Source organism: Epinephelus moara, chromosome 20 (assembly GCF_006386435.1).
Source record: "Epinephelus moara isolate mb chromosome 20, YSFRI_EMoa_1.0, whole genome shotgun sequence".
In the NCBI taxonomy this organism is placed as follows: domain Eukaryota; kingdom Metazoa; phylum Chordata; class Actinopteri; order Perciformes; family Serranidae; genus Epinephelus; species Epinephelus moara.
In genome coordinates, this window is record NC_065525.1 from 41,706,916 (window position 1) to 41,719,571 (window position 12,656).

Consider the following 12,656-nt stretch of genomic DNA (forward strand, 5'->3'; position numbering starts at 1 on the left):
TTGCATCATCAGCCCGTGGAGGTCTGCTCGCAGTTCCGTATATTCGGACACTGCGAGCTTTGACCTCCCGGACCAAAACATCAGTTTCCTCCTGGGAGAAGTTTGGCCGTCTGACGCTGCTGCTCTCTTCTGCCATGGCGAATTGAGTCAACTCTCATTACGCCTTTGCGCGGCGCATTTAACGGCGAGGAGAGGGGCTCATTTGACTGGTGTGATGTGTGTAAAAGGTGGGACAGACGAGTAGCTGCGCCAGTGCGCATGGTGTGCCAAACTTGCAAAATCCGCCTGGCCACACCCAGTTGGCGAAGCGCAGGTGCGCTGCGCCCCCGCCTCGCCCGGTCTACGAAACTACAGCCCAAAGTGTGGAGAAGAGGGACCGGGAAAAGCGGCGGACCTCCGGGGGAAGCCTGCTCCGTTCTCCCCGCAGTTAGGGACCGTTCGCCACGGTACTGCTGCTGGGCAGGGTGGAAATAAGTCCTGCAGAGTTACAGAGGACCTGGAGAATGTTTTAGGATAGTAATAACATTATATAAGATAATCATATTACAAAGATAAGATAATAACATTAAAGACAAAATGAAATTGCAATACTTTTTCAAAACTTGATGATTTTACCTTTCTGTACGTTTTGTATACAAATGCATTACCCCTGCTCTGCTGTTACTTTGCAAAAGTGGCCTCCGGACAGAGCAGGGTGAATATCTTTGTACTAGAGTTTTTAGAGTTTTTTTAGATTCTTCAAGTTTCCAGCCTCCACACAGGTGGTGTTGGTGTTGCATTCCGAACACGCTATAAGTTTCCTCATTACGGCCTTAAACGAGTTAATAATTGAGGGTTCAGTTATCAGAGACAAACTGATACAGAGCTGTTGACGAACATGAGGAAGGTGAGACCTGTCAGTGAGGATCACTTCTGAGAGCAGTTTGGTGGGTATGCTGTCAAAACATGACACGATGATAAACGACCTTTTATTACACACACACACGAGCTCTTCATGGGAGTTCTGTGTAAACTGGCTTCTGAGTGAACAGAGCTGTTGATGTCTTTAAGCGTTTCTAAGAACAGGGTTTAAAAACATTTCACTTTCAGCAGAGCAGCCTCACAGAGCCAGACAACAATTAACAAGCTCGTAAAATACTCAGAGATGGATCTGATGGGTTCAGACGGATTTATAAAGTTTAATTAAGCAAAACACTGAGCCGCAAACAGAAGACAGCTGACAGCTGTTTGACGGCTGTCAGAAGACGCAATTTCGGCTGACAGCACATTCAAGTAACTGATGACCAGTCCAACAGTAATAACAGGAATATCAATTGTTTAAGTGAACAAAATAATCATAAATATTACAAACATCAAAAGGACAGAACTATAAAAATAACAATGACAGAACTGCAGATGTAATTTCACTGTCGCAGATATAATCTGTTAGAATCTACAATCTGTTAGAATCTACAATCTGTTAGAATCTACAATCTGTTCAACTACACACATCACAAAGTAACAACAGCAGAGCTCTGCGGGTTGACCTCCGTCTCTGGTGAACTCGGTAAGTGGCGTTTGTTTTATCTCCATGATAACGGATATAAAAGCAAGAGGGTCAAAGTTCAGGCCGTAATGTTATGAAACAGTGGTGTGTCATTGGGTTTACTGCAATGTAACTGTACATACTTTTTAAGGAGCGGCTGCAGGACATATTAAAAGTATGTGATTCAGAACGCTTCCTGAGAACTGGAGAGATGCCACCAAAAAAGGCTGCAAGAGGAAAAACTTGAGCAGCAGTAAAACTGACTTACTGTTAAAATATATGTGGTACAATCAGTAAAATGTATTTAAGTATTAAATGTACTCAATTTAATAAATCAAAATAATTAAACAAATTAAAAGGAAAAGCAACACGTTGTCGTATTTGAGAACCATGAAATATTTCTGCATGAAAAATAATCTAAACAGTCATCAGAATGGTTACCAGTTAATTTTCTAATCAATCGACTAATTGTTTCAGCTGCACTGTCTTTGGTTTGTGTGCAAAAATCTTTTTCTTTTTTCTTTTTTAATGCAACCAAAGTTATCAAATAAATGCAGTAAAAGGTACAAAACTTCCCTCTGAAGTGTAGTGGAGTACAAGAATGAAGATACATGAGTTTAATATACTTCAGTGAAGTTAAAGTACCTCAGATTTGTACTGAACTACAGTCAGTAGTTGAGTACTTGTACTTAGTTACGTTCCAGCACTGGTCAACAGAGAGACGCTTAAAATAAAAGGGTAAATGACTCATATAGCACTTTTCTAGTCCAACCACTCAAAGAGCTTTTACACTACGTCACATTCACACACTGGTGGCAATTTTGGGTTCAGTATCTTGCCTGAGGATTCTTCAACATGCAGACTGGAGGAGCCGGGGATCGAACCGCCGATCTTCCAATTAGTGGATGACCCGCTCTGAGTCAGGTGCTCCAGTACTTGGTATTAATGGACAAAGTATAGTTGTATTTCTTAATAATCTTGTCATTATAATTACTCTTAAATATAATAATCTGAATTAGATGCTACAAATTTGATGTCATTTTTTCATGTTTCTCAAATTTAAAACTTACTTTTTGGCAAAAGTGCGTTCAACCACTAATAAAATGTTCTTTTACCTCAGAGAAGAGCAGAAATAAGACAGTGCTGGTGAATCCCAGATATCGATGCTGAAGACAAATTGTGTATCCAAACAAAAATAAGAGACAATTTGTTGGTGTACCTCTTGTTGCACGAGGCCCACTGATCATCAGAGAGCAGAACTTCTCAATGCTTCATTATTTGGTGACAGGAAATAAAAATGACTCATCAGCTGAATGTAATAGATGTTCCATAAAAGCAAAAACAGACTCAAGGCTGTACTACTCACTGAGATATCGGCCTTGTGAAGTCGCTGTGCACAAAACACTGAAGGCCAGACATTCATTTTATTAACACTTGTCCATGAAGGAACCAAAGCACTTTAGGTTTGAGGCAGCAGATGTGATTTACAGGTTTGTAGGAGAGGACATTTTTTCTTTATTGTCAGCCTGTCACACGGCGCAGCACTCACAGCAGATTCTCTTTACAGCGGTCAAGTTGACAAAAAACCTTTAAAAACACATTTTTAAAGAGAACAAGCTTTTCTTTGACACGTTTTTCTGGAAGCTCTGACCTCTCATTACCTGATTTTAGACAAAGAAAATACCCCACCCCACCCCCCCGCCCAAAAAATCCCCACTTTGCATCTCTTTAAACATGTCATTTAAAAACCAACAGATGCGTTGGCTTTATCTCAAACACATGACAAAAATACTAAGAATGACTTTTCTTGTGAAATGGGGCCAGCACTGGTTAAACTGGTTTTGCCTTTGAATTGTTACAAACATGCAGTTTGAAACTTGTAGATTTCTTTGCCGGGGGCCTGTGGGTAATTACAGTAAACATGCAAATCTGCAGCGAAGCAGCTAAGTTATTTTGCCCAGAGCAAATATTTAAAAAGTGAGTGTTCCCCTGACGGTGAGTCTCCGCTGATCGGCCCACTCTGAGGAAAAGACGCATGCAAGCACAAACCAAACGAGTCAGTAACAGTTGGATACGTGTACTTTATTCATATCTCATATATGTTTCTTTACATTTATACAAAAATACAGAAAACAGTAGAGTTTTCACCCAGAATACCAACCGGGCAATAATTACATTTGCTTTTTGGCACCCAGACTTATTTCCTGCCTAGAGCCATTAGATTCGCCCACTGAGTTGGGATGGGTTGGATCACTCGAGCCTGAAAGCACTGCTCAGGATGCAGCTCTGCTCGCTGTCAGACCCACACAGGATCAGTATCTCGGGGCGGTCACTTTCTTGACTGATGCATGAAGTTGCCCTGGACGTATAGACCGACTGTGGCTCTCACATAGACAGGAAAATGGGAGACCATGTTTTTTTTTCTTCTTTTTTTTTTTTTTTGTTCACAGCTTAGACCTGTTGCAGCTCATGATACTCAGACTACGTATAAAAAGCAACTTTTGACAGAGTATACCTTGTTTGTTAGTTTGGATGTGGCTAAACTAGCCTGTGTGAGAATACTGGGGACTGTACGAGATAGTCTTCATGTAGAGAAACCTAAAGATGATTGATGTCAAAGTCTCAGGTCTAGACTGTCAGAGATGATAATTCACTGCAGTGTTGTTCAAAAATGCATTTTTGAATAAAAATATTCAGCTAAAAGCTTTTAAATAACTTTACCACACCACTAATTTCAGATACTCAGCCCGTTTTTATTTGGAAGTCGTCAAATACCACCACCTTGTCAGTGATTTCAGCGTCAGCCAAAGCTGTCTTTCGTGTAGGGCTGCCACGATTAGTCGACTAATCGATGACTAATCGACTATTAAAATAATCGGTGACTATTTTAGTAGTCGACTAATCAGTTTGAGTCATTTTTCATAGAAAAGTACTACAAAAGTGCCCCAAAATACTCTTACTGCAGCTTTTTATGTTCAGATATTGGCAGCTTTACACACTCTCCCATGACAGTGAACTAAAACCCTTTGGTGTGTGTACAAAACAAGACATTAGATGATGTAACTTTGGGGTTTGGGCGAGACAGACCGACATTTTTCAACATTTTAACACATTTTTCGATGAAATGATTAGTCGACTAATCGAAGAAATAATCGACAGATTAGTCGACAATGAAAATAATCGTTAGTGGCAGCCCTACTTTCGTGGCTTTGTGATATGCCGTATGGCAGCGACGACTTGTAACGCAGCCAGACGTAACCGCTTGCGGTGTTATTATATTCCAGCTGTTGTCCGGATGGCACCTGTAGAGGCAGTATGATATGCGGACAGGTGGCGTCAGCTCGTAACGCAACCCTACGGCACTGGTCCCAGTAGTATGATATGCAGCTGGATGGCATCAGCTTAAAACACTGCCAGTGATGACGTTATATAAGGAGCAGGAAAGTCCCCATGGGGCAGGTGGGAGGGGCGGTGGATGAGTTCAACAAACCTTGGACTTTCATCCAGGAGCCCGTTGTTTGCTTTGATTATGTATGTAAAGCCAAACCAAGCCTTAACCTAACCACATGTTTTTGTTCCCTTAATGGAATCATGAGCGTTTTACATCCAGCGCTGGTTGAGGCGTCCCTGAACATCACCAGTAGATGCAGGATGATACCTAGCGTGTAATACGTATAAGTGAAGGTCCACTGACAAAGCGGCGATATGTGACGACTTGTTTGAGACCACTCAGATATTCCTGCTAACGCTGCTGCTGCGGCAGACGATATGGACACCAATGAGGTATATTGGTTCTAACACAGACTCTAAGGTGCCATAGACAAATGGCACAGATGATACGTTGCTAATTATGTTTGTCAAAAATGCATTTTTGAAAGACTAAAATGATCTGGCAGTTCAACATAAACAATACCACACCAAAGAGTTCCAGCTAATGATGCTGAAAGGTACTGTTGCTCTGAACTATATGAACACCAATGTGGTATACTTTTTTTTCAAACACAGATTCAATTTTGCACAATATACTCCTCCTCCTATAAGAAAAAATTCCCAACATATAAAATACACATGAAACAAGCAGAGTTCCCGGTCGAACTGTTTCCTAAAGGTTACAAAGGCTAACATGTAACGTGCGGACAGAAATGTCACAACCACTGCAGTTTATTTTCACATACTGAAGCACTGCTTTTCCAGAAAACTGTCCTCCGAATCATAACTAGGCACAGGTCAAGCCAACTAAACTGTCATGAGTTAATACAAAAACAAAAAACAGAGAGGGTCGGGGTCGTATCTGTTGGGTTATTATGGTGAGATTATTCTACTCTGCCCACTTTCTGCTACCACACAGAAACATAGACAGGCTGTTACACACACAGTCAATCACACTAATCAAACAAGGCACAGAACCAAGAATGGACATGGTACAATGTAAGACCACAGACATAATAGAAATACTCAGACTACATACAGAAACAGATGTTTGTGTCCTGCCACTTTGTCTCTGTCAGCTATCCGCAGCAGGGCGGCCTGATGGGAAAGGTCACAGCCAGCGTGCCCTGTTCACACTCCTACCTCTACACTGATTGTCTTTAATCATCGCCAACCTAACACCTAAATTAGGGCTGGGCAGTATATCGTAGTGATGTCACATGAGACCAGATATCGTCTTAGATTTTGGATATCTTTTCCTGGTTTGAAAGGCTGCATGACAGTAACATGATGTAAGTTTCTAAAGTTTACAGACCGTTCTGTTACAGTATTTGCCGTTATCAGACAGGGCGTGTTTTTGCAGCTTGAGACAGCTTTTTGTGACTGTTTTTATGAGAATGAAGCTTTTTGTCGCTGCTTTTTTGTTGCCGAGTGTTTTTCGACTTTATGCGCCCTGTGTTATGCGTAAACAATCTGAATACCTTGAGCTCAAAAACAAAACAAAAAAATTAAACTGGGAGTGGGAAACCATAGATGTATATCAACAACTAGTTACTGGACACCAAATCGCCTGCTCGCCTGGTGCATTCACCAAAAAAGTTTCTAGTTTTTATTTCTGCGGTATGCAGCCCACTGAATATGCACAATAGTGTTACTAAAGTTCCTGCTCGGCTCTTACAAATTTTTAAAACCCTTTTCTCGACCTGAGAAAAGTTTTACAAATATTAAACCACCATGGATCAAAAATTCACTCCATGAGAGTCATAATTGACCTTGTCTGTGGGAAAATGCTTTTCTGGCCGTCACTGCAATACCGCGAGTGGCCACTGGAAAAACTGGAAGCAAGCCTGAGCTGCATTCCTGCCTTCTGCGGTTGCGTACGGTGTTAAGATAACTTTAATTAATTTTCATTGATTCTTTATTAGGCAAGCCTCAAGACATAGGACAGAAAAAACTGTAGCCTCTAACATTTGACCAACCATATTTATGCCCGACGACTGACAGCAGACTGTCAAAGCCGTGAACCAACCATCATCATCATGACGAAGCTCCTGGACCACCTGGTGGTACTCCCTGTAATTTCTTCTTTTTCTCAGGGTCTCATGTATCCAAACAGATTTCAATTTCTCTCTGTCCAGTCCCCTCTGCCTCTCAATTATTTAGTTTAATTCACAGCTAAACGGTGGATAAGCTAATGCCGGCATTCACTGTTTTCCTACGGAGGGTAATGCACCAAAGTTTGTATATATCCCACGTAATGTTAAGCCAGTAATTTGTGCATAAGCATAACCCATGTATTTTGGAAGGCTGGGACCAATGAGCTGATGGGAGTAAAGGAGGAGGAAGTCCCGAGCAGTCCAGTTAGGAGACAGGTTAGGTTAGAAAATACAGGACTTTCTCCGAGGACACTGGTGTTCAGAACCGAGTGTGAGTTATTTTAAGAATGTCCTCACTATGTTTTTCCTTAAACTAACAACAGTGACTTTACTTACCTAAACCTAACATCTGTAACTTTACATTAAGGACGTAATGTCATTTGTGGGGTGCTAGTTCATAGGATATCAAACAAACCACTGTATGAGGACATGTTGGCTGCGGACAGGTGAGTCGGTGGTTGTTGAGCAACAATAAAAGAAACACAACAAGCTGCAAAAGCGCTCTGTCTGATTGAGACCTTGGTCATGATATCCTCATTACTGATCAAAAATCTCATTGTGGAAATATTCTGTGACGGCACCGACAGTCTACCCTACAAAATGGCTGCATTATTGACATCAAGGTTTGTGGTCACAAATATGGGAACACCTGATTTTCTCGGTATTGCCCAGCCCTTTCTAGAATCCATCATGAACCTGCCGTACTTTGTGGGAGCCTCCCCTGTTTACATGTTTTTAAATTCTTTGCCTCTCTTCACACCTCTGATAAGATTTGCTATCACTGAGAGAAGGAGCAACCCCAGCTCCGAAACTTATCTGATGTGAGAATGCATAACAAGAGGCAGGGAGGGGCCCGCGGATTTAATATGTGAATGAGCCTGAGGGCTTCTGCAATTGCTGTTGCCAGATACATGTCAATTTAACAATGTCAAGTCAACTGATTGGGTTTGACTACCAGTTCAATGATCTCCTGCCGTTCACATGGATCTATGTACACCCCAGAGAAACAACTCTAAACGTCAGCACGCTTCTTTGAAAAGAAAAAAAAAAAAAAAACTTTTAGAATTTACAACACTGTGAGACAGTTCAGTATGTGAAGGAGATGACGGTGCACTTCCTCTGACGGTGTAATATGGCGCAACTTTAAGGCAAAATTGATACTTAGGTCTGCACGGCATTCCCATGTGGCGAGCTTTGTGGACTGTGACAATAACTAAGGTGCATGTCTGCAAATTTCATCAACAGTGGAGTAATCCTTCAGCATTTCATTATCAAATTTATGTCAAATTTATGGGTTTTATTATGCAAACACAACACTGATACTGGACAAAGGCAGAGTCAGTAAGAACAGATTAAACCATAAGCGTGAACAGTCCAAGCTAATGGGCTCGATTCATATTTAGTTGCTAAGTAAACAGGCAGAAATTGATTGCTCAAATTAAAATGTTAGATTATACAGCATATGTATATCAATTTTATTTTCGTACAAACTGTGTTACTTGCTTTTTAAAAAATTTAACGATATAGTTTCTCTTCCTTTTTTAGAGGAATGGCCGTCAAAAATCTCCCCTGTAACAGTTTTGCTTCACAAGCATAAAAGGTGAGATCAGTACAAAAAATAAAGGCATTGTCGAGCTAAAATTTACGATGGGAGGCCCATTTCACACGCGTCTAACACCAAGGGTGCGTTCGTAAGTCCAGTACACTAAAATGAGAGTGCTGTTGTTCAGAGTAACAGAGCATTCGGTTTCTATGTGAATTAACTAACGGTTAAATTAATCACATGTTCACTCCGCTCAGCGCTCTGCTGCTCCGAGAGTGTAGTGTTTTGAATATGTGAACGGTACTCTCCAACAGCGCTCCAAATTTCTGAGTAGTCCAGTTTGTGCCAGTGCGCCCTGGCACTCAGAGTCTTTCCGAACGCACCCCTAATTTTCAAATTTCAAATAAAATCCTGGATCCACAGGAGTCATCCCTGAAGCTCGTTAGCAGAATGTCATTGCAGATTTCAGTGGTCTAAATGAAAGTTAGTCAAAGCAGCATATTCTGTATATATCTATATATATATATATATATATATGTTCTGTTCTCCATGTAATCCATTCACACAACCTAAATCACCCGAGTCATAAACACCGACAACAACAACATCATATAAGGAATTGTAACTTGTTCAGGAGAGTGTGTTTTTGGGGTTTACGATGTGTTAGTATATACTGTAGACTGTTCTTTAAATGTGACCCATTAGTAGAGGTGCTCTTAAATGATTGCTTGAAACATTTCATCAACAGCAGCAGCTCAGTGCTGCTACCAATAAATAAATACATCACACACCCCCGCGGGTACACGCCTAAACCAGACACTGTGACTACACCTTGGCACTACAATGTTTAACATTATATTCTTTAGGAAAAACCCTGGACTAAGATCAAACTGCAGAGCTGTTGAAGATGTGGTTAACGTGAGGGTCACCGGAGGTAGTAATTCATGCCTCAGTTCATACAGGAGATACCAGTGTCAGTGTCACTCTCTGCTGTGCTGTCTGAAGATGAACTGGTGGGTCCAAAAAACGCAGGCAGACTGTAGCAACGTGCTGAGGGGGGGTGGGGGAGGGGGGTCTCTCCCTGAAGAGTTCATGATGCAGCAGGTTCTGATGGAGCAAGAGAATCCAGTGGGGGTGTGGTACGGGGGGGTTCTCTGCTAAAATGTCAGTCTTTTTCAAAAGCATGGGGTTAATGCAGTCTTTCAAGAAAGGCAAGCTTATCCATACGGTAGCAGGCGTGGTTTATCCAGAGGAATGTTGGTCATGGCGATCGTGAATCTGCCGTCGTTTACGAGCGCAGTCAAAAACAGGCCTTTTACCTTTGAGATGTCGCTATGGAGTACAGCTTTGTGTTTGTTTTTCATCACCTTTGGACACCAAGAGGAGAAAAGAGTAGAGCCCTGTGAGAGAGGGTTTAGAGCGCAGTGTCAGGCAAGAGGTCAAACCAGACTTTGTTTTAGAGACTGTCATTTTGTTTTTGTTGCTCTAGTGACATAAAAAAAACTCACCAATCACGCTGAAGAACATCGAAGGGTAGAGGCGTTACACTATTTCAATGACGTGCAACTTGTTTCTGTAATTGGACAGAAGGAGAATATTAGAGTGTGACCATCACCTCCTACACGGCTGATTAATCAGAGGAGACTGGCTGATGTGTCGACGGCTCAGAAGCTGTCAGGAGCCTTTCTATGCTTTGCTTTTGAATTCATGTAAAATAAAAGTTCTCCTGGCAAGGACAGAATGAATGAATGAAAATTCAGTTATCAAAGAAGTCTATAAAAACAGGCTAATTAATGTGAAATCTTAGCAGTTATTTTTTCTGTTGCTTTGCTAGCCTCTGTTAAACCAAATGACAGGGAAGCTGAACAATGTGCTGCTGTGGACGGGACCGCAGTAAAATGTCCTTTAGCACCCTGAAAAGACACACCAATAAAAAAAAAAATCAGCGTAAGTACACACTATTACCACCACATTACAGTTTCATTACTACCACATGGGCCACAGAGCTCAAGAGGGCACCTGCCAACTAGAGCCCTGATCATTTATCATCTGCCAGGAGGAGACTGGTGAGAAGAACGCAACACTGTCATTCAGTACATGCACATAAAACCACAAAGATGCCAGTAAAGAATAAGAGACAGCCTGCAGGGATAAAATGTTTGAGCAGCCACTGGTTTCTGTCGCTTTGTTGGAGAAAGACCTGCTGTCACTGCCGCCAAGCAGCCTTTTATCTGCATTCAAGGGGGACAAATTACAGCAATCTACGGTAAGTTACCAATTTAACTTCAGCTAGTTTGCATGTTTTTATTTGTAGCTTATCAGGCTCACTTTTCTCTCGCTATGTTGTCAGTTACTAATGATATAATTTTCATACAGTGTAGGTTAGCTTGTTTGGTTACTCAGCAACTAACCATGCTGCTGACAAAGCCAACAGCTCGGGGACAGAAAGCATAATAATTGCCAATAAATACATGTGTGGTTTTATTGTAACTGCAACATGAAACTTTTTCTTTCTCTCTCCTGACGTTAGATACACTGGAACCCACGGAGGGGATTTTCTCTGACTCCATGTCGCCACATATTTGTAAAGCAGCCAGCTCTTTCCACTGTAACTGTATTTGCTTGGAAACCTTTCTGCCAAATGTTGCTGGGGAACTACGTTAATCGGAGGAAGAATGAATTATTGCATTGTTTTGTTGTTGTGTGTCTTTGGGTAAATGTACTCCTTCCTGCGTCGTGACAGACGATGCCCCTTAGCTGTTCAAAAATCACTGGAAACCATGGTGCTTTATTGTCTGATTCTGAAGCATCTGTGTCACAAAACCACGAAGAGGAAATACTCAAATATGTAAATAAAAAAAATAAAATAATCTTTGTGGGACCAGTGAATTAAAGTGTAGCCTTTCCCAGTATCTGCAGCCACTTTGGTACCAAGCAACTCATCAGTTTGTGGTGTGAACAGGCAGCGAGTTACATAAAGGGAAATTGTTCGCTGCTGAAATGTTGCACTGAGCAGTTTACATTTTGACAGCTATTTTAAATTTAGTCTTAGTCTTGAGACAAAAATTCTTATTAGTTTTTAATCCGTATTTGTTCTTATTAGTTAGTCCCATTTTAACATATTAGTCAATGAAACATCATGACGTCTTAGTCATTATTTTTAGTCAATATGTTTTCTGTATGTTTTTTTTTTAATCTTTAAACAAATCCAGTTAGGCTGATTTATGTAAGATGTTTTTTTTTCATGGAAAAAAAGCTTGTTGAAATATTTTTGTCACAGTTTTCGTCAATGAAATGAACACTGGCACTGACTGTTGAGTCAAAGAGAAAAAAAAACAGCTCACTTTTCTGATATTTCAGCATCTAGTGGAGGTGCAGTCGCTTCTGTTCCTGTGAAGAGTCCACCTTCTCCAGGATTCTGTTGAAGATCCTCCTCGTTCCTCCGTGATCGGACCTGTTTCAGAGTGGGAAATAATTATTAATCCCACGGCTCTCAGTTCCAGCTGCACAGCATCTGAAGACAGTTGAAAGGGTTTTGCCGGCTGCCATAAATCCCACGGAACAAAGCGGCAATAAAATAGGCCAGCAACAAACAGTCCAATCTCCAGAGCGTCTCAGGACATGGATACGCTTATAGTGTTAGGGGTCAAAGGTCGGCTCACCTTCCACACAAGCAGGAATACGAGAGCTATGAGAGGGATGAACAGTAAGGAGAGAAGGCTTCGCTCCACCACCTCAGTCAGGGCGCTCGGTTCATATTCTGGGACAGAAACAGAGACACAAACTCTTTTAGTAACAAATCATAACATTTGCTCCATCTCTTACTCCTTGATGATAAAGGCTTTGATCCAGAAATGTTGGTTTGGTGATTTACAGATTGTTTTAACCTAATTCTAGACTTGTGTTAAAGTGTTTATCTGTGAGAGTGGTGCAGGGCTGCTCCATTAAAGTCCAATCATTCAAATTTATTTCACATCATCAGTCGGAGACCCTCAGTGACTGC

At 41.3% G+C, this 12,656-nt stretch overlaps 1 protein-coding gene across 1 annotated transcript in view; it reads right to left on the minus strand.

Annotated features, from left to right (window-relative positions):
• Positions 1-3,586: 3,586 nt before the first annotated feature.
• The window catches only part of kitlga (kit ligand a), a 52,570-nt gene continuing 43,500 nt past the window's right edge, over positions 3,587-12,656 (minus strand). Inside the window, exons 7-10 of the mRNA XM_050072517.1 lie at positions 12,316-12,413; positions 11,998-12,107; positions 10,162-10,226; positions 3,587-10,053 (exon numbers count right to left, since the gene is read on the minus strand). Of these exons, the coding sequence (XP_049928474.1) occupies positions 10,196-10,226; positions 11,998-12,107; positions 12,316-12,413 (239 nt within the window). The 3' untranslated portion in view covers positions 3,587-10,053; positions 10,162-10,195. The remainder of the gene's footprint in view (positions 10,054-10,161; positions 10,227-11,997; positions 12,108-12,315; positions 12,414-12,656) is intronic.